This window comes from Squalius cephalus (genome assembly GCF_949319135.1).
Source record: "Squalius cephalus genome assembly, chromosome: 4".
NCBI classification, from domain to species: Eukaryota; Metazoa; Chordata; class Actinopteri; order Cypriniformes; family Leuciscidae; genus Squalius; species Squalius cephalus.
The window spans coordinates 51,643,585-51,670,713 of record NC_137125.1 but is presented as its reverse complement, the minus strand read 5'-3'; the positions used below and the strand labels follow the sequence as shown (position 1 = coordinate 51,670,713).

General features: G+C 37.0%; 2 protein-coding genes across 4 annotated transcripts in view; both read left to right on the top strand.

The window, feature by feature from the left end:
* Nucleotides 1-1,202: 1,202 nt before the first annotated feature.
* The window catches only part of LOC307157740 (uncharacterized protein), a gene marked incomplete at its 3' end in the record, with an annotated part of 36,975 nt that continues 11,048 nt past the window's right edge, over nucleotides 1,203-27,129 (top strand). The window contains exons 1-7 of the mRNA XM_079869659.1: nucleotides 1,203-1,448; nucleotides 2,768-2,869; nucleotides 2,965-3,111; nucleotides 9,306-9,444; nucleotides 10,244-10,333; nucleotides 12,768-12,813; nucleotides 15,168-15,206. Of these exons, the coding sequence (XP_079725785.1) occupies nucleotides 10,252-10,333; nucleotides 12,768-12,813; nucleotides 15,168-15,206 (167 nt within the window). The 5' untranslated portion in view covers nucleotides 1,203-1,448; nucleotides 2,768-2,869; nucleotides 2,965-3,111; nucleotides 9,306-9,444; nucleotides 10,244-10,251. The remainder of the gene's footprint in view (nucleotides 1,449-2,767; nucleotides 2,870-2,964; nucleotides 3,112-9,305; nucleotides 9,445-10,243; nucleotides 10,334-12,767; nucleotides 12,814-15,167; nucleotides 15,207-27,129) is intronic.
* Nucleotides 24,081-27,129, top strand: part of tfec (transcription factor EC) — an 83,649-nt gene continuing 80,600 nt past the window's right edge. The window contains exons 1-3 of one of the 3 annotated variants that reach the window (XM_079870002.1): nucleotides 24,081-24,200; nucleotides 24,287-24,364; nucleotides 25,168-25,257. The gene's annotated coding sequence lies outside the window, so the exon portion shown is untranslated. Of the gene's footprint in view, nucleotides 24,365-25,167; nucleotides 25,258-27,129 lie in introns of all 3 variants that reach the window. The other 2 variants (XM_079870005.1, XM_079870001.1) reach the window with 2 other exon arrangements.

Here is a 27,129-nt window from a genome sequence, read left to right as displayed (position 1 = left end):
AACCAGCCCTGAGTTCTACACAATCTCTGTGGAAGAGAAGATCAATGTTTACTAAAAGATTGTTTTAATTGTTTTTAAGATAAGAGATGATAAAGCACATTTATTAGCTGAAACTCAGTGGGGTAATGGGTAAACGAGTGCCTTTGAATCACAACACTGAAACAGAGACCTGTGATCAAATCCCACAAACACAATGAACATCTTTTTCCTCAACCTAAGTTGAGATCAAATCTAAATGACCTTAAAAACATCATCAGTGCATCTCAGGCTCTGTGGCTCAGTGGATAGTCGTCTCCCTTTCAAACCAGAAAGTTCTGGTTCAAACCCAACATTTGCTGAAGTTCTTCATCATTTAACACAAAGCTCTGGATCAAACCTGTTGAAAACGCTCCTCATCTCTACAGTCTCAGTGGCTCAGGAGAGAAAGCGTCGTGTTTCAATCACAGCGTCCTGAGTTCAGATTCCACTATTGCTGACTTTCAATCGTTCTCATTAGACAAGGAGTCCCAAAAACCAGTTATTGTTGTGAAATCCATGATGGACGAGTGGATAAACACACACTCTCAGAGGACAAGACTGTGATGAAGACAAGGGATCAAATCTCACTTTAACTGCTTTATTGGAAACTCTCAGGATAATAGTGAAATACAAGTTCCTTCACATGAACTGACAAGAGATCTGCGGCTCACAGGTAAGAGCGCTGCCTCACGTTTCAGAGGTTGCTGGTTCGAATCCTGGTCAGATCTCCAAAAAATCAACAATGGATTGATTGGAGGAATGAGGAGAAGCCCTAGTCTGGATCCTGGTGCAGTAACTGGTTATCTGGAAAAAACAGCTGTAAAATTGTTGCCTGAGCCTGGATATTTTTTATATAAGTAAACATTTGAGGTAAAATATAACCACTGCTGGTTATTGTCCGAGAAATCCCAGCCCAGGTCTTTATGGTCTTTTACATAAGATTTGATTACTTTTTTTTGTAGTTCAAGCCTCAAGACATAGTTTTTGTCATTGGTGAACAAACAATTAACAAACAATTATGTTCTACTTCACAAAGCTTGTATCTTTATGTAGGTGTATGAAGTAACAAAACGAAGGCTCAGGCTTTGTGAAAGATGGCCACTGCATCTGTGGGATTTAAACATGTTTCTGTTGCTGCTTCATGACTCTTTGTCTCAGATGTGATCTCGCCACTATAATCCGAGAGTAAAGTGCAGTTCTTCATTCGCTCCACTCGGCGGCAGAAGCGGGTTTCTCCTTCAGTCTGACACTTCTGCTGCTTGACAACATGACGCTTGATGATGACAATCACAACAACACGTGCAGATCCTGCAGATGAGAAGATGACAGCTCTTAATGTCACTTTATCAGCACATTTTCCAGCTCAACTGCAAATAAAACCGACACACAGATGGATAAAATGAAGGAAACGAGTGTCACGCGACTCACCTGTAAGTAACTTTCCGCATAAAGTCAATTTCTCTTGTCAAATGACTTGCTCGCGCTATAGCAAATCAATCGCTAGTTGTAGCGTTACCTTTTTAGTCTCTGAATGAATCGCCCTCTGATATTCACACTGTAAAGTGTACTAAGAAGGACTATTGCAGTGTTTTCTGGATTGATGTGAGAGTCAGCAGGAGTTGTGTGAAGCTCTGATGTTCTCCTGTTGCTTCATGCTTTTCTACTTCCTGTATGGCAAGCCGTTTTAAATTTATTAATTTCCAGGATACTAATTCTTGATATCAACAATTAAATTTTTACAAGTTAAAATGATAGTTATTGATATCAGGAATTAGATTTCTACTATAACAATGGCAATTTTTGATATCAGAAATTACATTTCCACTAGTAACAATGCTAATTCTTGATAGCAACAATTAAATTTTCACTAGTTAAAATGCTAATTTTTGATATCAACAATTTAATTTCAACTAGTAAAAACTATAATTCTTGATATCTGTAATTGGTAATCTGTCAAAATCCATTGTTGATATCAAGAATTGATTTCTTACTTGTTGAAATTCCAATTTCACATATCAGAAATACAATTCTTACTAGTAAAAACCTTTATTTTTGATATCAAGAATTAAACTGTCACTAGTTGAAATGTCTATTCTTGATATCAACAATTGAATTGCTACTAGTAACAATGTTCATTTTTTATATCAATAATTTAATTTTCATTAGTGACAATGTTCATTTCTGATATCATGAATGTGATTGTTAGTAAGAAAGCCATTTTAGATATCTGAAATAATATTGATTTCAGAAATACATTTTCAGATATCAAAAATGAAAAAGTTTACTAGTAGCAATTCAATTGTTGATACCAAGAATATATGGCAAGCCGGTTTAGCTTAAATTGTACACAGGTTACTCGTCGTAATTGCAATTTTACTAGTAAGAATTCAATTAGAGAGCTCTACAATTCAATTCTTACTAGTAGCAATTACAATTAGAGAGCTCTACAAATTAATTTTTACTAGTCATATGTCTCCATTGACTTCCATTCATTTTTAATTACGGAGCTCTACAATTGAATTGTTACTAGTAAGAATTACAAAACTATAGTTTTTAGTTTTATTCAGTGTTTTAATAATTTTGTGGCCTGTAAGACAGTAATTTAATTAAACAAGACGAACAGTACATTGATTTATACAGCATTAGTGATGTATAACAGATTTAATTTTAGACCATTTTTTGTAAATTCAGATTTTTGTTTAGATGTACAGTGCGTAATGATATATTTGATTATGCCGTGACTCTACAGAATCGGTGATGTGTTGTGGAGCGTAAACCCGGCCAACAGAAGCAGAGCTCAGAGTCGTGTGACAGACATTGACTGTAATGATGGACTTCTGCTCATGGACAGGTAATGTATATGATGTGTGATTGTGTGTTTTACTGTGCTAAACATGTAGGTTCCCATCACTTTCTTTTTGAAGGGCCACTCCTGTTGTCCAAAAGCATAACCGCTGCTGGTGACTGTGCCGGAAGCTCCGGGGGGAGACCGCACTGGTTTCCCCCTCGTTTGGGCACGCACCGCTCACACACACACACCACACACTCCTATCGCAGAGACCCGGCTGGGATTGAACCAGCAACCTCTGAACCGTGAGGCAGCGCTCTTACCTGTGAGCCACAGATCTCTTGTCTGTTCATGTGAAGGAACTTGTATTTCACTATTATCCTGAGAGTTTCCAATAAAGCAGTTAAAGTGAGATTTGAAGTGAGATCCCATGTCTTCATTACAGTCTTGTCCTCTGAGAGTGTGTGTTTATCCACTCGCCCATCATGGATTTCACAACAATAACTGTTTTTTGGGACTCCTTGTCTAATGAGAACGATTGAAAGTCAGCAATAGTGTGATCTGAACTCAGGACGCTGTGATTGAAACACAACGCTTTCTCTCCTGAGCCACTGAGACTGCAGAGATGAAGAGCGTTTTCAACAGGTTTGATCCAGAGCTTTGTGTTAAATGATGAAGAACTTTAGCAAATGTTGGGTTTGAACCAGAACTTTCTGGTTTGAAAGGGAGACGACTATCCACTGAGCCACAGAGCCTGAGATGCACTGATGATGTTTTTAAGGTCATTTAGATTTGATCTTAACTTAAGTTGAGGAAAAGATGTTCATCATGTCTGTGGGATTTGATCACAGGTCTCTGTTTCAGTGTTGTGATTCAAAGGCACTCGTTTACCCATTACACCTCTGAGTTTCAACTAATAAATGTGCGTTATAATAACTTTATCTTGTTTGTAGTGTGAAAACAATGAGAAAAAAAAGTTTGATCAAACAATGATCCTCTACCACAGAGATTGTGTCGAACTCAGGGCTGGTTTGGTCTTTCACGTTAGATTTAATTACTTTTTTCATAGTTCAAACCTTAACACATACTTTTTGTCATTGCAAATCGAGTCTAATGAACTTTAAAATGTTTCACCCTCCTGTGGTGATTTTAGTGAATTACACCATTGCAAATCGAGTCTAATGAACATAAAAGTGTTTCGCCCTCCTGTGGTGATTTGTGTGAATTACACCGTTGCAAATCGAGTTTAATAAACATAAGAGTTTCACCCTCCTGTGGTGATTTGTGTGAATTACACCGTTGCAAATCGAGTTTAATAAACATAAAAGAGTTTCGCCCTCCTGTGGTGATTTGTGTGAATTACACCGTTGCAAATCGAGTTTAATAAACATAAAAGGGTTTCACCCTCCTGTGGTGATTTGTGTGAATTACACCGTTGCAAATCTAGTCTAATAAACATAAAAGTCTTTCGCCCTCCTGTGGTGATTTGTGTGAATTACATCGTTGCAAATCGAGTTTAATAAACATAAAAGGGTTTCACCCTCCTGTGGTGATTTGTGTGAATTACACCGTTGCAAATCTAGTCTAATAAACATAAAAGTCTTTCGCCCTCCTGTGGTGATTTGTGTGAATTACATCGTTGCAAATCGAGTTTAATAAACATAAGAGTTTCACCCTCCTGTGGTGATTTGTGTGAATTACACCGTTGCAAATCGAGTTTAATAAACATAAAAGAGTTTCGCCCTCCTGTGGTGATTTGTGTGAATTACACCGTTGCAAATCGAGTTTAATAAACATAAAAGGGTTTCACCCTCCTGTGGTGATTTGTGTGAATTACACCGTTGCAAATCTAGTCTAATAAACATAAAAGTCTTTCGCCCTCCTGTGGTGATTTGTGTGAATTACACCGTTGCAAATCTAGTCTAATAAACATAAAAGAGTTTCGCCCTCCTGTGGTGATTTGTGTGAATTACATCGTTGCAAATCGAGTTTAATAAACATAAAAGGGTTTCACCCTCCTGTGGTGATTTGTGTGAATTACACCATTGCAAATCTAGTCTAATAAACATAAAAGTCTTTCGCCCTCCTGTGGTGATTTGTGTGAATTACACCATTGCAAATCGAGTCTAATGAACATCAAAGTGTTTCGCCCTCCTGTGGTGATTTGTGTGAATTACCCCGTTGCAAATCGAGTTTAATGAACATAAAAGGGTTTCACCCTCCTGTGGTGATTTGTGTGAATTACCCCGTTGCAAATCGAGTTTAATAAACATAAAAGTGTTTCGACCTCCTGTGGTGATTTGTGTGAATTACACCATTGCAAATCGAGTTTAATGAACATCAAAGTGTTTCGCCCTCCTGTGGTGATTTGTGTGAATTACCCCGTTGCAAATCGAGTTTAATGAACATAAAAGGGTTTCACCCTCCTGTGGTGATTTGTGTGAATTACCCCGTTGCAAATCGAGTTTAATAAACATAAAAGTGTTTCGACCTCCTGTGGTGATTTGTGTGAATTACACCGTTGCAAATCGAGTTTAATAAACATAAAAGTGTTTCGACCTCCTGTGGTGATTTGTGTGAATTACACCGTTGCAAATCGAGTTTAATAAACATAAAAGTGTTTCACCCTCCTGTGGTGATTTGTGTGAATTACCCCGTTGCAAATCGAGTTTAATAAACATAAAAGTGTTTCGACCTCCTGTGGTGATTTGTGTGAATTACACCATTGCAAATCGAGTCTAATAAACATAAAAGTGTTTCACCCTCCTGTGGTGATTTGTGTGAATTACCCCGTTGCAAATCGAGTTTAATAAACATAAAAGTGTTTCACCCTCCTGTGGTGATTTGTGTGAATTACACCGTTGCAAATCGAGTTTAATAAACATAAAAGGGTTTCACCCTCCTGTGGTGATTTGTGTGAATTACACCGTTGCAAATCGAGTTTAATAAACATAAAAGGGTTTCACCCTCCTGTGGTGATTTGTGTGAATTACACCATTGCAAATCGAGTCTAATAAACATAAAAGTCTTTCACCCTCCTGTGGTGATTTTAGTGAATTACACCATTGCAAATCGAGTTTAATAAACATAAAAGAGTTTCGCCCTCCTGTGGTGATTTGTGTGAATTACACCATTGCAAATCGAGTCTAATGAACATAAAAGGGTTTCACCCTCCTGTGGTGATTTGTGTGAATTACCCCGTTGCAAATCGAGTTTAATAAACATAAAAGTGTTTCGACCTCCTGTGGTGATATGTGTGAATTACACCGTTGCAAATCGAGTTTAATAAACATAAGAGTTTCACCCTCCTGTGGTGATTTGTGTGAATTACACTGTTGCAAATCGAGTTTAATAAACATAAAAGTGTTTCACCCTCCTGTGGTGATTTGTGTGAATTACACCGTTGCAAATCGAGTTTAATAAACATAAAAGTGTTTCAACCTCCTGTGGTGATTTGTGTGAATTACACCGTTGCAAATCGAGTTTAATAAACATAAAAGTGTTTCGCCCTCCTGTGGTGATTTGTGTGAATTACACCACTGCAAATCTAGTCTAATAAACATAAAAGTGTTTCACCCTCCTGTGGTGATTTGTGTGAATTACACCATTGCAAAAAGGGTTTAACAAACATAAAAGTGTTTCGACCTCCTGTGGTGATTTGTGTGAATTACCCCGTTGCAAATCGAGTCTAATAAACATAAAAGTGTTTCACCCTCCTGTGGTGATTTGTGTGAATTACACCATTGCAAAAAGGGTTTAATAAACATCAAAGTGTTTCGCCCTCCTGTGGTGATTTGTGTGAATTACCCCGTTGCAAATCTAGTCTAATAAACATAAAAGTGTTTCACCCTCCTGTGGTGATTTGTGTGAATTACACCTTTGCAAATCTAGTCTAATAAACATAAAAGTGTTTCACCCTCCTGTGGTGATTTGTGTGAATTACACCATCGCAAATCTAGTCTAATAAACATAAAAGTGTTTCACCCTCCTGTGGTGATTTGTGTGAATTACACCATTGCAAAAAGGGTTTAACAAACATAAAAGTGTTTCGACCTCCTGTGGTGATTTGTGTGAATTACACCATTGCAAATCGAGTTTAATAAACATAAAAGTGTTTCGCCCTCCTGTGGTGATTTGTGTGAATTACACCGTTGCAAATCTAGTCTAATAAACATAAAAGTGTTTCACCCTCCTGTGGTGATTTGTGTGAATTACCCCGTTGCAAATCGAGTTTAATAAACATAAAAGTGTTTCGCCCTCCTGTGGTGATTTGTGTGAATTACCCCGTTGCAAATCGAGTCTAATAAACATAAAAGTGTTTCACCCTCCTGTGGTGATTTGTGTGAATTACACCATTGCAAAAAGGGTTTAATAAACATAAAAGTGTTTCGACCTCCTGTGGTGATTTGTGTGAATTACACCATTGCAAAAAGGGTTTAACAAACATAAAAGTGTTTCACCCTCCTGTGGTGATTTGTGTGAATTACACCATTGCAAATCTAGTCTAATAAACATAAAAGGGTTTCACCCTCCTGTGGTGATTTGTGTGAATTACACCATTGCAAAAAGGGTTTAACAAACATAAAAGTGTTTCGACCTCCTGTGGTGATTTGTGTGAATTACACCGTTGCAAATCTAGTCTAATAAACATAAAAGTGTTTCACCCTCCTGTGGTGATTTGTGTGAATTACACCATTGCAAATCTAGTCTAATAAACATAAAAGTGTTTCACCCTCCTGTGGTGATTTGTGTGAATTACACTGTTGCAAATCGAGTTTAATAAACATAAAAGTGTTTCGCCCTCCTGTGGTGATTTGTGTGAATTACACCGTTGCAAATCTAGTCTAATAAACATAAAAGTGTTTCACCCTCCTGTGGTGATTTGTGTGAATTACACCATTGCAAAAAGGGTTTAATAAACATAAAAGTGTTTCACCCTCCTGTGGTGATTTGTGTGAATTACACTGTTGCAAATCGAGTTTAATAAACATAAAAGTGTTTCGCCCTCCTGTGGTGATTTGTGTGAATTACCCCGTTGCAAATCGAGTCTAATAAACATAAAAGTGTTTCACCCTCCTGTGGTGATTTGTGTGAATTACACCATTGCAAATCGAGTTTAATAAACATAAAAGGGTTTCGCCCTCCTGTGGTGATTTGTGTGAATTACCCCGTTGCAAATCGAGTCTAATAAACATAAAAGTGTTTCACCGTCCGCTATGCTTAATGTGCAACTATGCATTTTTTTTTTTTTAACTTTATTAACTTTATTAACTATGCTGATTCAATTACTAAGCCTAATATTACCTGTAAGACATTTTACCAGCATGTCAGATTTTTTACTGGCTAATTTATAAAAAAAAAGTAAAATAGTTGTTGTATGTCTGTGTGTCAGTAAAGTAGCCTATGTAAATGCTACAATATAAACTGCATATAGCTTCTTTGTCTACAGTTGTAAATCAGAAAGGCAGTTTTACAACACTAAGTTGTAATCTGTCATGTATTGTTCATATTAGGATCCCATTACAGTTATTAAACTGTTCTATTAAAACATTTCTTGGGTGATTTTTATGACGCATACAAATACATATTTTAGTATAAATTATTGCCCCCGTTTCTCTGTTGAACATTTACTCGTTGTATAGACAGCTCTACTCTGTGATGATCACAGTGAGAAGTGTGGAAGATATTTGATTTGTGCAGAATTAGCTTTATAATCCTATCAGTTCAATCGATTAAGAAAATCTGTGTTTTGAACAAACCTGCATAGTGTTATATCTGTTCTCTGTTATAATCACTTGTTTTAGCTGGCCAGTCTGGGAAACCAGCTACTTCCAGCTTAAACCAGCCAACCAGCCTAGACTGGTTTTAGCTGGGTTTTTTCAGATCATTAAAAAACTTCACACTTTAACTTCACACCCAAAGGGAGTGTTTTAGAGGATATTTTATCCCTATTATATTTGTGTTTGAGTGTCCTCCATGTGACTCAGATCAACACATTTATCTGTCTGACTCCCCAGTTCATTTGATTTGATCAGCTAGGCCTACCTCTAGACTCTAAGTTTATCTACTGGTTTAGATGCTGACAAAATCCCTGATTTTTTTTAAAATATATCAAATACACGTTGTGCCCTCTCCCCAACGACTGCACTTTGAGTTTGGTGTTTCTGGTATTAATGCTGCTGATGATACACTTGTTGACCACAAGAGGGAGCCGGTCATCGCCTGTTTTTCATCTGTCTTACATTAACGTAATAAACTCTGAGTTTTCTTATGAGTATGAAAATGTTAAAGTAAACTAGACGTTTAAGAACTGAGTCAGTAACCCAACTTGAAGTGGTTTTCAGTCTGTTGCTGGTGAGACACGACTCGTCTGGTAGAAACTGGTGCAGTTTGTCATTCGCTCCTCTACGGGCGTAAGCGCTTCACGTTCAGTGTTCACTGCGTTTGATCCTTGTCAACAACATGATGACACCTGATGTCCGTTCTGATCGTTTTACAGTCATAAAAGTACAGATCCTGCAGATGACAGCTCAGTGACAGTGTCATTCAACAGCACATATTCCAGCCCATCAGCAAAATCAACTGACACACATTGATTGCGATAATGGAGGAAATCGACAGTGTCACGCGACTCACCTGTAAGTAACTTTACGCGTAAAGTGCTTTTGTCTTGTAAATTCACTATCACGGATTATATAACAGTCCTCATTTGTATTTAAGTTGTTAATTAAGTTAGTATTGATGTATTATTCTTTTGATATCAAATCAGTTTGCTGGAGTCACTGGTTGATGCTGCTCGACTGTTTACATGCTGCTCTATTTCTCAACTCACTTGTCAGACCTTTAGAAGAACAAATTAATCAGTAATTGTTGCTTTACCTTTATAATGTAAATCTAAGTGATTCCTATAAAGCTTATAAAGTAGAATAATAAGCAGTAGGGCTTTTTATTTGCTGATGTTGTGGTGTCACTTTAGGTAAGTTAATAGTCTAGCTAATGGACCTTTCGAAAATTAATGGTTTTACTAAAAAATAAGGTTATTGTAAACCCGGATAACCACATATTACACATGGTTTTGCTACACTAACCATAGTTTAACTTTTATACAAATTGTAGGCTAATCAATCCGCCAAAAAAACAACATGGTTAGCTAGTTAGCTAACTTACACTTTTACTATAACAAAACCATGGTTAATTGGACACTTTTACTCTAATATAACTATAAATATTATATAGTTTTACAGTTACCCCCCCAATTAGTTTTACATAAGTTATTTAAATTCTATTAATAATAATAAAAAATAAAAAAAAAACCCGTGTTTTTGTTTTTTGGGCTTAAAATGTGTAAATGAAGATTCTTAGTTCTGTTTTACAATTGAAAGTTTGAATATGCACTTATGGAGCAATGCCTTTGTTTATTAATGTCTTTCCCTGCAGAATGTGGGATGTGTTTGGACCGTTATACTCAGCCAAAAGAAGCATGTGGACAGACAGTCACTATAATGATGGGCGTCTGCTCAAGCAAAGGTAATGATTATGTCATTATTTCCTTTGTTACTGATGAAAACGAAAGCTTGAGGACCGAATGAATGTGCTTCGTAGGGTAGTCAATACCTACAGTTGTGGTTAGAATTATTGGCGTCCCTGGTAAATATGATCAAAGATGGCTGTAAAAATAAATCTGCATTGTTTATCCTTTTGATCTTTCATTAAAAAAAAAAATCTAGCCTTTCATTGAAGTTAAAGAGTTGAAAGTGGGGGGGAAATCACATTGTGATGTTTTTTTCCAAAATACATTGGCCAAAATTATTGGCACCCCTAGAATTTGTTATGAGTAAAATATCTCTGAAGTATATTCCCATTAATATTTACATTTTTTTAGCACAACAGAATATATGTTAATATGAGGAAACACAAAGGCCAAATTCACTTAATCATCCATTACAATGAGTAAAACCAAAGAAATAGTTCTGATGTGCAGCAAAGATTGTTGAGCTTCACAAACTAGAATGTGGATGTAAGAAAATGGCTAAAGAATTGAAAATTCCCATTTCCACCATCAGGGCAATAATTAAGAGCTAAAGATGTTACGAATCTGCCTGGAAGAGGACGTGTGTCTATATTGTCTTAATGCACGACGAGGAGGAAAGTTTGAGTGGCCAAAGACTCTCCAAGGATCACAGCTGGAGAATTGCAGAGATTAGTTGAGGCTTGGGGTCAGAAAGCCTAAATATATCAAACAACCCCTTCATCACCACATGATGTTCAGGAGGGTTTCAAGAAAAATCCTCCTCGCTAATCCAAAAACAAGCTCCAGCATATTCAATTGTCAGATTGGCAGACACGACGGGACTGGATTCTGTGGTCAGATGAAACTAAACAAAAGAGCTTTTTGGGTTTGGTACAAACAGGGATAAAATGTGCTCCATGTCCACGGTTAAATACACTGCTGGATCTTTAATGTTGTGGGCCTATTTTTTTTGCTGGAGGTCCTGGACATCTTGTTCATGGTTTCTAGCAAATACCAAAAGCTAAAAAATCTAAACCTGACGGCCTCTGCTAGAAATCTTATAATGGGCCGTGGTTGATCTTCCATCAGGACAACAATCCAAAACAAATATCAAAATCAACACAAAAATGTGTCACTGACCACAAAATGCCATGACCATCCCAGTCCCCTGACCAGAACCCCATAGAAAATGAGTAGAGCACCAACATGGATCTGGGAATCTGAAGGATCTGGAGAGATTCTTATGGAGGAATGGTCTCTGATCAGAAAGTATTTAATAAAAGGGTGCGTATTTTGGAGAAAAACATTAATTTCATAATGTGAGTTTCCCCCCATTTTCAATTTCTTTTTACTTAAATGAAACGATAGATTTTAGCAAATTCTTTGAATGAAAGATCAAAGGGATAAACAATGAAGATTAATTTTTTTACAGCCATCTTTGATCATATTTGCCAGGGGTGCCAATAATTCTGACCACAACTGTAAGTGAAAGTTCAACTAATAAATGTCATCGTTTTCTCACCCTCGTGTTGTTTCAAACCAGCATGACTCTTCTGTGGAACATAAAAAAATATATATTTTGAGAAATGTGTCATTGACTAGACTTGATTATTATGTCCAAAAATCAGAGTAAGGACTTAAGAAGGACTTAATCGCTTTAAGATGTTTAAATGACACAATCAAACCTCTTCACTCCTGTTTACAATGCAATTTTCATTATTCTGATTATTCACTAAGAATTGTGGTTATTTCTACCGCCATTATTCACATACCCCAGTGCACAGCACAAATGATAAACTCATCATCTACTTGCGTCAAATGCAAAACACATTTCTATGATGTATTGGATTTTGACTGTGATCCGCCTAAATGTCTTCATGTCAATGTTTTTGACCAACAATACACAACATTACATTCGTGTTGCGCAATGTTGTCAACATGAACTCAGTTTCTGCTGTGGTTACAAATCTGTGCATGACATCTCACTAGTGTCCATCACAAGCACATGCACACTTTGGTCAGAGTGGAATAGATGCGATTGAAGGGTTTAGATGCATACGCCACGTATTTTACTACGATTATTGTTACTACAATTATGAGCTTAATTGCATCAATTTGATTAAAGAATTGTTTACATGAGGTAAAGTTTAATTGCAATATTCCCTAAATCTCATTATAATGGCATTATGAGGGTGCCTGTAAAAGTAGTAATTGTTTTATTTTCTCCATCCAATAGAAGTCAGTGGTCATTAAAACCCATTGAAACAAAAATATCTTCTTTTGTGTTCCACGTCATGCTGGTTTATAATGACATGAGGGTGAGCAAATGATGACAGAATTTAAATTTTTGGGTGAACTTTCGGTAACTGTTTGGTAAGTTTTATGTACTGTCCTACAACACATTGAGAACCGGATGGAGAGATTGTAAAACATGTTTTTTTGCGTCCCCAGAATCACAGAGACAGATTGAAGGCCATAACCTCGACTTCTACCGCATGTGAGTCACACAGCATTCATTCAGCAGTGAAAGCTGATGAACACAGTTGAGTTCAGTAGTGTGGAGCACAACATACCAGGGTTTCCGTTGTCCGGTAATTGCCGGACATTGGCCGGAAAAAAAATGAAATGTCCGACAAAATTAAATCTCTCCGGTCAAATTGTCCGATTAAAATTGCCTAATAATCCCGCCCCCCTAACACAATCTGAATTTGAAAATAAGCCTAAAATGTATCAAGCAAAAATACACCGACCTTTGGCTATGTTATAAAGGAACAGGTTCTACCGTTTGAAAGTTATTAAACATTATAAGCATTATTTTTCTAATAATTCAACGGCCTGTCGTCAATTATTCCTTACTTATTATGGCTTGGTTGAATTCCAATGTGGAATGCGGTCTGTTATTTCTTGATACCGCTGCAAAGAACTAGCGGCGCCAGGATTTTGATTGTAGGTGGGCCTCCAGAAAACTGGATGGACCAGTTAAAATAAGCCATTTTTATATAAATTGTCTCTGGTTTCGTTAAATTAGGATGAGATGCGCTCCCGTTCACGAGCAATGCAAGTGACCGCGCGGGCGCCTGCATGATTAGGCCTATCGTCTGCTATATTTGCTGCTTATATTGGTTGATAAAAAAAAAATTAAAATTTAAGATACAATTTATACAAAACGAAATTCACTTCAAAAAAGTCTTTCTACAAAACCAAACTTAATTAAGTGGTCAAAATCATGTCTGACCCGCTCCATGTCTCTCGATATATTGCGCATCCTATCTTACTCATGCGGTTCACTTTTCAAAATCAACATAAATTAAAACATAACATTATAATATTTTAACAAATATTAAACTAAATGAGCTTATTTAATGGCTACAACACGTATAGTAGACCCTGACTCATATTTGAACAAATTGCTGCACATTAATTTTATTCTGAATTTTGCACATAAGTTGAAAGGCATTTGTTTGTGCATGCATAGCAAAACATATCTGCAACATTTATCAAGTTCACTGATAATTATGCGCGCATTTATTAATTATTATCTTAATGAATAATGAAACAAGGACGAACCATATAAACTGCGTTGTTTGTTTGGAATGGAATGGATTGCAAATAGATCCGAATGAAGAAACGTACAAAACCATAGTAGAAAATGGTTTGTTAAACTATGAATGTGAAACCATAGTAAAAACAATTGCCGTTGATTGACGCCAATCGGACGTTAATGTTTTTTTCCCGTTTTTTTATTAGAAAGTTAGGCTAATAAACATGTTGCATTCGGCCTAATTGTTGCATTCGGCCTAATTATGTCATTTTTTTAAGTTACATAGCCTGCCTCCAGTTTTCCTCAACTTGACTAATTAAGAGGCGATATTTGACCGGCATATTATCAAAATGTCCTGAAAACGAAACCTCTGCCGGTCACTTTGACCGACACCATTTTTTTCTAGCGGAAACTCTGCAACATACACCAGATTAATAATAAGGCATCAAGTAGTACAGTGTGAAAAAACATACACACTAAAATGTTCTTTCTATTCAGTGTTCTTATAGTTTGTGGCATGAAACACATGAATGTAATTAGAAGTATCATCGCAACAAAACTGCAAAGAAGTTTGATCAAGCCAAAAATGAGTATTATTGATATTGAGCGCTTGCAACGCCAAGGGAAAGCATGAACTGATAAGAATGTAAATGTGTATCTTGAAATGCAATGTAAGTCGCTTTGGATAAAAACATCTGCCAAATGCATAAATGTAAATCACTGAAGTATAATTTTTTTATTTGTTTCACATTGTAGTTTTAGACACATTTACACCCGTCAGGATGTTTCTATGAGCTGAAGTGGTGCAGTTTACACAACCGGAAGTGATGCAATTAATAGAAACATCCTATTGTGGTCAAACTTACTTACTAATTTTTTTGTTTTTTTTTGCAGTGTGTGTGCACTGCTGATGAATGTATATATGTCAATTGACATTTATTAAGTTTTAGACAGTTTTAAATTCTGTTTTTAAAGATTTTTAGCATTTTATTATTACTTTTTTTTTTGAAAATGTCTGCAATTGCTTTTCCTCAAAGTATACAAACGAACAGTTCTTGTTGTGAGATGTCGATGGTCCAGTGGTCAGAGCTCATGGTGTGAGAGCTAAACCTGACGCGGGAGACCAGGGTTCGAATCCCCATTCTGCTCTTCCTCTAAATGGGAGTGAAGATTTTTGGGGAAAAAATGGGATTTTTTTAATAAAATGAAAAAAAAAAAATTTTTTTTTAAAGCTTTTTCCCCTTCTTTGCACCTCCTCCTCCTCTCTTCCAGTCCTGCCTTCATCTCTCAGCTCTGTGTTACCGCCCCAGGTTTGTCAGCCTGTCCGAGTCTCTGTGTTACCGCCCCAGGTTTGTCCGAGTCTCTCACTGTTGTGTAGCTCATCTGTTTTACCGCCCCAGGTACTTTAGCCAGTTAGTCCGTGTTTCAGTTGTGCTCAGTTTTCTGTGAGCCTCAGGTCTCCATCTCTTCTGTCACGCCTCTTGTTTGGTGTACCGCCCCAGGTACTTTGCTGTTGCCTCAGCTTTCTTTTCTCATGTTTCCCACATGATGAGGTGGGGTTTGAACCCATGCCTCTATCGCAGCCTTGTCCGCAACCAACGTGTGTTTAGCCATTAGTGCCATCGTGGCTTTCACGCTGAGAGAAGCTGTTTGGGGCAGTTTGTCTGATTTAATGACAACAATTAAACCTTAGCAATAGTGGGGCTCGAACCCAGAACTCCAAGATTAAAGCGCAACAGTTTATCATCTGAGCCACTGAGTCGAAGGGTGTTTCGGATGGTGTTTTATGGAGACCTTCGTGTTATAGAATAGAAAAAGCTTTTGCTGGGTTTGAACCCATGTCTTCATTGCAGTATTATCTGCAGATAATGTGTGTTTAACCACTGCACCATCATGGCCCTCACATTTGATTAAGGAGTTTGGATCATCTTTTTGGATGTACGATGTAACGCATGTAAAAGGGGGATTTGAACTCGTGACTCCAAGATTAAAACGCAATGCTTTATCTCCTGAGCCACTGAGCCTGAGATACTGATGTGTGTGTTGGGCTGAGCTTTATTGAGGGCTTTGTTTTCTATAATGAAAATATTAGAAATTTCAGGATTTGAACCAGGAACTCATTGTATGACAGGAAAGCGTTTTACCACTGAGCCACAGATTTTTTGAGGGCTTTATTACAGAAATATATAGTGAAAATATTAGTAATGGGAAATAAATGTAATATAAGCAGTAGTGGGATTCAAACTCAGGACTCCAGGATCTATAACAGAACGCTTTACCGCTTGAGCCACTGAATCAGAAGAGAAAACTGATGTTTAGGATGGGTTTTTCTTGAGAGCTTTGTGTTAAATAATGGGAAAATGTTTGCAATTGTGGGACTTGATCCAAGAACCCCACATATGAGAGGAAAGTGATTTACCACTGAGCCAGACTTTGTGAACTCCAAGCTGGTTCAATTCTGTTGATTTTTAGTTTATCTACAGCATTAATGTAAGCAATAGGCAGATTCACAGGAAACTTGTGTTTAAATCACAAGGCTTTATTTCTGAAGCCACTAAACTTTATTTGGTCAGTTTGCATTTGGAAACAGTCTTGATACACTTTGTTGGATATAGGTCCCACAATTAAACACAAGCAATAATGAGATTTGAACTCAGGACAGTTCATCATCCACAGAGCCTGCAACGATCATGTGTCTACATTTAGTCATTTAGCAGACGCTTTTGTCCAAAGCGACTTACAATTTAGGACTAAATTAAGCCAGTCATCGTGAAGAGGCAAAAACAAGGCAAGAAGTGCTCAAAATACGAAGTTCAGGCATTGTTCAGAGTAGCTGAACAATGTATTTGTGTTCTTTGCTTTGTCAAAATTTACTCATTAATTTGTTTATTCAAGTAAATATAGTTTATATGAATTAGAAACACAGAGTCCAACACACCTGCTCGGAAGTTTCTAGTAAAGCTAAAGAGCTTGATCAGCCGCTCCAGGTGTGTTTAATGAGGTTGGAGCTAAACTCAGGAAAGTGTCTCACCGGGAACAGGATTAGACGCCCCTCTTTCCTCCAACTGCTGTTTTCAGTTATCAATGCAGATACACTTATTGTCCACAAGGATGAGACACATTGATCTCGGAGGACTCTGAGATTCACCTCCTCCTCATCAGTGACACAGAGGAAGATCCCCTCATTGAGTCTGTTGTGGAAAACTGGAGAACATTTCACATGCTGCTGTATTTTCAGAAACACATGTGCTTCTATGGATGTTTCTCATTCATTTAATAAAGAAAACCCCATAGTATAATGGCTATGTTGTTCTTTTAATATCATAAATTAGATTTAATAAGTACATACTATAGTTTTCTGCTCATGCTTTCACACTGCTGTGGTTCATGCAGATACGCTTACTGTCCACAAGGCGGCGCTGAAACACTGATCTGAAACTTTAAATGCACGCGCCTGTTAAATTAACGAGTGAAAACTGCCTTTAAACTCCATTAAATGTTTACTCGTTGTATTTTTTTTTTAACTGTGAACAAACGTAATAAACAATACTAGATTAAAACAAATAAACTTAACCGATAGACAAACTAAAAGAATCAGAACTTTCGTCGCGCATGTGTGTTTACTCTTGAGACGAGTGACTTTCAGCAGAACATTTGATCTGTCTTTCTTACCCCATCAGAGGAGAGCTGATCTGACTCATATCCTGACGAAATCATACATTAGTTCAACTATATGAAAATTAAATGTGTCAACCCTCTCACCGAGACCGAAAGTTCACTTCCCCAGAACACCAGTTTGGCTCTACAGTGCTGATAGCAGAATGTCCATGTCAGAAACTGAAGCGCAGTTCTTCATCCGCTCCACTGGGCGGCGAGAGCGGGTTTCCCTGTCAGAGCGACTCATTTAGATCCTTGACAACATTGACGCTTGATGACAGTCGCTACAACACGTGCAGATGACAGCTTTTAGTATCAAACAACTGGACATATTTCAGCAAATAACCCGACATACAGCCCGATAAAATGCTGGAATCGAGTGTCACGCTATTCACCAGTAAGTAACTTTGCACTAAGAGAATTTCTTCAGTAAATGAGTTGAGGTAATTTAGTGTTTGTTTACATTCTGCTCTATTGCTGAACTCCCTCAGACCTTCACAACTCATGAATCGGTAGTTGTTGCGTTACAGTTAGGCTATAATCTTTAAATGAATCGCCTCCTGATATTCATATTAATAAGTAGAATGATATGGTGTTTTGTGTGTGTGTTGTTGTTGTAGTCTTACTGTAGTAATCTACTGGACTGATGTTTAACAGAGTCAGTGGAGTGAGAAGCTCTGATGTTTCTGCTGTTCATGCTTTTGTAGATTTTACTTCTGATGATCATAAATACAGTCCAGAACAGATCAGGGCGAACACCATGTGCTGGAAACCAGCCTTTTAGGATTACTCTTGTTTATTGTGAAGGAAAGTGTCATCTTAATTTAAATTGAATTGAACGATTATTATTGATACAGCATCACTGAAATATAATATACTCAGCAATATATCTTTCACACTGTACAGCTTTAGGCTTTCAATTTATTCCATTTTCATTTATTAGCTAGTCTGTAGACTAACTTTGACATTCTCATTTTTTAGATGTTGAATATGGAGAATATATATATATATATATGAAGAGTTCAGATGCAAAAGCCTCTAAGTGCCATCTGAAATGTTCTTGTAGAATGATCATTTTTCAGTAATTTCACTTAAATGACAATTAATAGGTAATTTGCATTGCCATTTAAGTGAAATTATTGAACTTAAATATACAAGCTTGATAAAAATGATCATTCTGGAAGAAAATTTCAGATGGCACTTAGAGGCTTTTGCATCTGAACTCTTCATATATATATATATATATATATATATATTATTATGTTTTTTATGTTTCCTTACATTAGGAATGTGTTTGAACCATTACATCCCGAGCTCAGAGTCGTGTGACAGACATTGACTGTAATGATGGACTTCTGCTCATGGACAGGTAATGTATATGATGTGTGATTGTGTGTTTTACTGTGCTAAACATGTAGGTTCCCATCACTTTCTTTTTGAAGGGCCACTCCTTAGAAAAGCAAATGATGGGAACCGAAACGAGTGGGGAAGGGACGGGGAGTGACATTTTTATATACTAATAAATTTTTTTTCCCCTGTTGTCCAAAAGCATAACCGCTGCTGGTGACTGTGCCGGAAGCTCCGGGGGGAGACCGCACTGGTTTCCCCCTCGTTTGGGCGCGCGCCACTCACACACACACACACACACACTCCTATCGCAGAGACCCGGCTGGGATTGAACCAGCAACCTCTGAACCGTGAGGCAGCGCTCTTACCTGTGAGCCACAGATCTCTTGTCTGTTCATGTGAAGGAACTTGTATTTCACTATTATCCTGAGAGTTTCCAATAAAGCAGTTAAAGAGAGATTTGATCCCATGTCTTCATCACAGTCTTGTCCTCTGAGAGTGTGTGTTTATCCACTCGTCCATCATGGATTTCACAACAATGACTGGTTTTTGGGACTCCTTGTCTAATGAGAACAGTTGAAAGTCAGCAATAGTGGGATGTGAACTCAGGACGCTGTGATTGAAACACAAAGCTTTCTCTCCTGAGCCACTGAGACTGCAGAGATGAAGAGCGTTTTCAACAGGTTTGATCCAGAGCTTTGTGTTAAATGATGAAGAACTTCAGCAAATGTTGGGCTTGAACCAGAACTTTCTGGTTTGAAAGGGAGACAACTATCCACTGAGCCACAGAGCCTGAGATGCACTGATGATGTTTTTAAGGTCATTTAGATTTGATCTTAACTTAAGTTGAGGAAAAGATGTTCATCGTGTCTGTGGGATTTGATCACAGGTCTCTGTTATGGTGTTGTGCTTCAAAGAGCAGAAAAACATATGAACTGCCAATCAGAACTATTTACACTATTGATGTTCCGTCCTGTCTTCTGTTCAAATAAATATATTTGCAAATAAGTCAAAACACTTTGGCTTATTTGTGCTGAATTTTGTAAATTACACCAAAACAAATTAAGTACAATACATTTAAATGTGTTGCGCCCTCCTGTGGTTATTTTTGTGAATTACAATGATGCAAATCGAGTTAAATTAATTACAATCTTTTTCGCCCTCCTGTGGTGATTTGTGGGAATTACACCTTTGCAAATTGAGTCTAATGAACATAAAAGTGTTTCGCCCTCCTGTGGTGATTTGTGTGAATTACACCTTTGCAAATTGAGTCTAATGAACATAAAAGTGTTTCGCTCTCCTGTGGTGATTTTAGTGAATTACACAATTACAAATCGAATCTAATGAACATAAAAGGGTTTTGCCCTCCTGTGGTGATTTTAGTGAATTACACCGTTGAAAATTGAGTCTAATGAACATAAAAGTGTTTCACCCTCCTGTGGTGATTTGTGTGAATTACACCTTTGCAAATTGAGTCTAATGAACATAAAAGTGTTTCGCTCTCCTGTGGTGATTTTAGTGAATTACACAATTACAAATCGAATCTAATGAACATAAAAGGGTTTCGCCCTCCTGTGGTGATTTTAGTGAATTACACAATTACAAATCAAATCTAATGAACATAAAAGGGTTTTGCCCTCCTGTGGTGATTTTAGTGAATTACACCTTTGCAAATTGAGTCTAATGAACATAAAAGTGTTTCGCCCTCCTGTGGTGATTTGTGTGAATTACACCTTTGCAAATTGAGTCTAATGAACATAAAAGTGTTTCGCCCTCCTGTGGTGATTTTAGTGAATTACACAATTACAAATCGAATCTAATGAACATAAAAGGGTTTTGCCCTCCTGTGGTGATTTTAGTGAATTACACCTTTGCAAATTGAGTCTAATGAACATAAAAGTGTTTCGCCCTCCTGTGGTGATTTTAGTGAATTACACAATTACAAATCAAATCTAATGAACATAAAAGGGTTTTGCCCTCCTGTGGTGATTTTAGTGAATTACACCTTTGCAAATTGAGTCTAATGAACATAGTGTTTCACCCTCCTGTGGTGATTTTAGTGAATTACACAATTACAAATCGAGTCTAATGAACATAAAAGTGTTTCGCTCTCCTGTGGTGATTTGTGTGAATTACACCTTTGCAAATTGAGTCTAATGAACATAAAAGTGTTTCGCCCTCCTGTGGTGATTTTAGTGAATTACACAATTACAAATCAAATCTAATGAACATAAAAGGGTTTTGCCCTCCTGTGGTGATTTTAGTGAATTACACCTTTGCAAATTGAGTCTAATGAACATAGTGTTTCACCCTCCTGTGGTGATTTTAGTGAATTACACAATTACAAATCGAGTCTAATGAACATAAAAGTGTTTCGCTCTCCTGTGGTGATTTTAGTGAATTACACAATTACAAATAGAATCTAATGAACATAAAAGGGTTTCGCTCTCCTGTGGTGATTTTAGTGAATTACACCTTTGCAAATTGAGTCTAATGAACATAGTGTTTCACCCTCCTGTGGTGATTTTAGTGAATTACACAATTACAAATCGAGTCTAATGAACATAAAAGTGTTTCGCTCTCCTGTGGTGATTTTAGTGAATTACACAATTACAAATAGAATCTAATGAACATAAAAGGGTTTCGCCCTCCTGTGGTGATTTTAGTGAATTACACCTTTGCAAATTGAGTCTAATGAACATAAAAGTGTTTCACCCTCCTGTGGTGATTTTAGTGAATTACACAATTACAAATCGAGTCTAATGAACATAAAAGTGTTTCGCTCTCCTGTGGTGATTTTAGTGAATTACACAATTACAAATCGAATCTAATGAACATAAAAGGGTTTCGCCCTCCTGTGGTGATTTTAGTGAATTACACCTTTGCAAATTGAGTCTAATAAACATAAAAGTGTTTCATCCTCCTGTGGTGATTTGTGTGAATTACACCGCTGCAAACTGAGTCTAATGAACATAAAAGAGTTTCGCCCTCCTGTGGTGATTTGTGTGAATTACACCGTTGCAAATCGAGTCTAATGAACATAAAAGAGTTTCGCCCTCCTGTGGTGATTTGTGTGAATTACACCATTGCAAATCGAGTCTAATAAACTTTAAAGTTTTTCTCCCTCCTGTGGTGATTTGTGTGAATTACACCGTTGCAAATCGAGTCTAATGAACATAAAAGAGTTTCGCCCTCCTGTGGTGATTTTAGTGAATTACACCGTTGCAAATCGGGTTTAATGAACTTTAAAGTTTTTCGCCCTCCTGTGGTGATTTTAGTGAATTACACCGTTGCTAATTGAGTCTAATGAACATAAAAGGGTTTCGCCCTCTTGTGGTGATTTGTGTGAATTACACCGTTGCAAATCGATTATAATAAACAAAAAAGGGTTTTGCCCTCCTGTGGTGATTTTAGTGAATTACACAGTTGCATATCGAGTCTAATAGACAAAAAAAGTGTTTCACCGTCCGCTATGCTTAATGTGCAACTATGCATTTTTTTTTTAGAAACTTTATTAACTATGCTGATTTGATTACAAAGCCTAATAGTACCTGTAAGACATTTTACCAGCATGTCAGATTTTTTACTGGCTAATTTATAAAAAAAAAAAGTAAAATAGTTGTTGTATGTCTGTGTGTCAATAAAGTAGCCTATGTAAATGCTACAATATAAACTGCATATAGCTTCTTTGTCTACAGTTGTAAATCAGAAAGGCAGTTTTACAACACTAAGTTACAGACAAAACAAAAGCAATCTTGATGTAACAGACTTTTACTTCTTTAACAGCAGTAATCTGTCATCTATTGTTCATATTAGGATCCCATTACAGTTATTAAACAGTCCTATTAAAACTAGTGCTGGGAAAAAATTAATCGCGATTAATCGCATCCAAAATAAAAGTTTGTGTTTGCATTATATATATGTGTGTACTGTGTATAATTATTTTGTATATATAAATACACACATATGCATGTATATATTTAAGATTTTTATTTATTTATATATAAATTATTTATATTTATATATATAATATAAATTATGTATAAATGTATATACAGTATATCCATGCAAATATTTCTTAAATAAATACATGCATATGTGTGTATTTATATATACAAAATAATTATACACAGTACACACATATATATTATGCAAACACAAACACAAATCTATTTTGGATGTGATTAATCGCAATTAATTTTTTCCCAGCACTAATTAAAACATTTCTTTTTGTGATTTTTATGACGCATGCAAATACATATTTTAGTATAAATTATTGCCCCCATTTCTCTGTTGAACATTTACTCGTTGTATAGACAGCTCTACTCTGTTATGATCACAGTGTGGAAGATATTTGATTGGTGCAGAATTAGCTTTATAATCCTATCAGTTCAATTGATTTAAGAAAATCTGTGTTTTGAACAAACCTGCATAGTGTTATATCTGTTCTAGAATAGGCTCTCTGCTGAACCTCCCCCCTGGATAAAACCAGCCTGGTTTTAGCTGGTCTCCCAGTCTGGTTTAAGATTGGTTTTGGCCACTTGTTTTAGCTGGCCAGTCTGGGAAACCAGCTACTTCCAGCTTAAACCAGCCAACCAGCCCAGACTGGTTTTAGCTGGGTTTTTTCAGCATTATAATATATGTCATAAGTCATTTTGATACAGACTTTAATGATAATTAGACTATTAGACCATCGGTCCTTTGTTCATATAATAAACAATAAAGCTTTTCTCTAAAAGCGGTGTGAATCTGCAAACACCATTGTTTTAACTGTGAACAGAAAACGATAAAGAACACTTAAAAGATAATTAAAAAACTTCACACTTAAACAAGCCACCCAAAGGGAGTGTTTTAGAAGATCTTTTAATCCCGATTATATTGTGTTTGAGTGTCCCCGATGTGACTCTCAGATCAACACATTTATCTGTCTGACTCTTACCCCAGTTCATTTGATTTGAATCAGCTAAGCCTACCTGTAGACTCTAAGGTTATCTACTGGTTTAGATGCTGACAAAATCCCAGATTTGTTTTAAAATATATCAAATACACGTTGTGCCCTCTCCCCAACGACTGCCACTTTGAGTTTGGTGTTTCTGGTATTAATGCTGCTGATACACTTGTTGACCACAAGAGGGAGCCGGTCATCACCTGTTTTTCATCTGTCTTACATTAACGTAATAAACGCTTTGTTTTCTTATGAGTTTGAAAATGTTAAAGTAAACTAGACGTTTAAGAACTGAGTCAGTAACCCAACTTGAAGGGATTTTCAGTCTGTTGCTGGTGAGACACGACTCGTCTGGTAGAAACTGGTGCAGTTTGTCATTCGCTCCTCTACGGGCGTAAGTGCTTCACGTTCAGTGTTCACTGCGTTTGATCCTTGTCAACAACATGATGACACCTGATGTCCGTTCTGATCGTTTTACAGTCATAAAAGTACAGATCCTGCAGATGACAGCTCAGTGACAGTGTCATTCAACAGCACATATTCCAGCCCATCTCACCTGTAAGTAACTTTACGCGTAAAGTGCTTTTCTCTTGTAAAGTCAATCTCACAGATTATATAACAGTCCTCATTTGTATTTAAGTTGTTAATTAAGTTAGTATTGATGTATTATTCTTCTGATGTTAAATCAGTTTGCTGGAGTCACTGGTTGATGCTGCTCGACTGTTTAACTTACATGCTCTAACGTTATTTCTCAACTCACTTGTCAGACCTTTAGAAGAACAAATTAATCAGTAATTGTTGCTTTACCTTTAAAATGTAAATCTAAGTGATTCCTATAAAGCTTATAAAGTAGAATAATAGACAATAGGGCTTTTTATTTGCTGATGTTGTGGTGTCACTTTAGGTAGCTAATAGTCTAATGGCCCTTACGAAAATTAACCATGGTTTTACTAAAAAATAAGGTTATTGTAAACCCGGATAACCACATATTACCCATGGTTTTGCTACACTAACCATAGTTTAACTTTTATACAAATTGTAGGCTAATCAATGAATCCGCCAAAAAAACAACATGGTTAGCTAGTTAGCTAGCCTATACTTTTACTATAACAAAACCATGGTTAATTGGACACTTTTACTCTAATATAACTATAAATATTATATAGTTTTACAGTTACCCCCCATTAGTTTTACATAAGTTAATTAATTTCTATTTAAAAAAAAAACAAAAAAAAAAACTGTGTTTTTGTTTTTTGGGCTTAAAATGTGTAAATGAAGATTCTTAGTTCTGTTTTACAATTGAAAGTATGAATATGCACTTATGGAGCAATGCCTTTGTTTATTAATGTCTTTCCCTGCAGAATGTGGGATGTGTTCGGACCGTTATACTCAGCCAAAAGAAGCATGTGGACAGACAGTCACTATAATGATGGGCGTCTGCTCAAGCAAAGGTAATGATTATGTCATTATTTCCTTTGTTACTGATGAAAAAGAAAGCTTGAGGACTGAATGAATGTGCTTCATAGGGTAGTCAATCCCTACAGTTGTGGTTAGAATTATTGGCGTCCCTGGTAAATATGATCAAAGATGGCTGTAAAAATAAATCTGCATTGTTTATCCTTTTGATCTTTCATTTAAAAAAATCACAAAAATCTAGCCTTTCATTGAAGTTAAAGAGTTAAAGTGGGGGGGAAATCACATTGTGATGTTTTTTTCCAAAATACATTGGCCAGAATTATTGGCACCCCTAGAATTTGTTATGAGTAAAATATCTCTGAAGTATATTCCCATTAATATTTACATTTTTTTAGCACAACAGAATATATGTTAATATGAGGAAACACAAAGGCCAAATTCACTTAATCATCCATTACAATGAGTAAAACCAAAGAAATATAGTTCTGATGTGCAGTGTTACGTCCCCAGAGTTCTGGGTTCGTTTTATAGTCATTTTGTTCTGGTATTGCTTGTGGTTTGTGTGTTTGTGTTTTTCTACCAGGTAAGATGGCTTCTGTGACTGTTCCGGCAGCTGATTGGTGGCTCATCGGCTGATTGGGACTTGGAACTCCGCCCACTCATCAGTGGCTGCAGCTGGCTGGGCTCTTTAAAAAGCTCAGTTTTGGATCAGTTCTCTCTCTCTGTTCCTGCTTTTGGTTTGGTTTGTACCCTGTGTGTGTTTGGTTTTCTGACATTTTTGCTTGAAATATTTGAGAATAGTTCAATTGTTTTTGTGTGTTAGTAAACCTAACTTGTGTTTCATTTTTTTTGGAACTTGTAGTAGCAGGACGGAGCACTTGTTTGTTTGTGAATTTTTATAATTTGTATTAATAATTTTTTTTTTTTCTCTGTTTATAGGGAGTTGGGGAGTAGATTTAGAGCTACCCCGGGGTATACATACATCACCCATAGGTATACTTCTTTGTCTAGAAACATCAGCTAGACCTGGGCGGACCACCAGCTGTAATTTTGTTTAGGGCGCCTTGATCGTGTGCCAGATAGAAATTGTAATTTTATTTATTTTATTTTATTTTTGGGGATTAGTATAGGTTAGGGGTGGGGTCCTTTTTGTTTATTTCTTTGTTTTGGTTCGTCCAGCCCTCCCCTTTTCCCAGGAAATTCATATTGTTTATCATTGTTAATTATTTACAATATTACCGTGGCTAAATAAAAGCTTTGTTTTTATACGGTATTTGGTGTTTGTGTCCTTTTCTCGCGCCGCGACTCCATACCTCCTTTGCTGGTATCGGTGGCCCTGAGCAGTGGGTTGTCAGGCTCCCCTCCCTTTGGGGGAGCTAGAATGTAACAATTGGGGGCTCGTCCGGGAGGCTTGGCGCCCTGCTGCTCAGACCACCCTGTGCTCGGTGATTGGGGTGTGGTGTTGGGGTGTGAGTAAGGACTAGTAGTGTTTGCATAGTAGTTGTTGTTCTGTCCTGTAGTTTGTTAGTATTTGTAGTTTGTGGTGTTCGTTGAGTACTGAATAGTGCAGGATTGTACTGGATGAGGTGTGAGCATGGCGGCTACTTCAGATGTGGCAGGCTTTATTGCGGAGCCCTCATTGGGTTCATTGGTTAACCTGCGTAAGGTTGATTTGTTAGCGTTAGCGGACTACTACAATATTACAGTTGATAGACAGGCTCGTAAAGCAAATTTAGTAATGGTGATTAAAAGCCATTTATTGAGTCTGTCAAGGGCAGGAGTTATGGCTGTGGAGGACGTGGAAACAGAGGATGAGGGGGAGGACGAGGGCGCCGTAGAGAATCTCTCGCCTGCACGGTCGAAGGGCGCTGTGGGAGGTGGGGAAGCTCCGGTGCCTCGAACTCTGC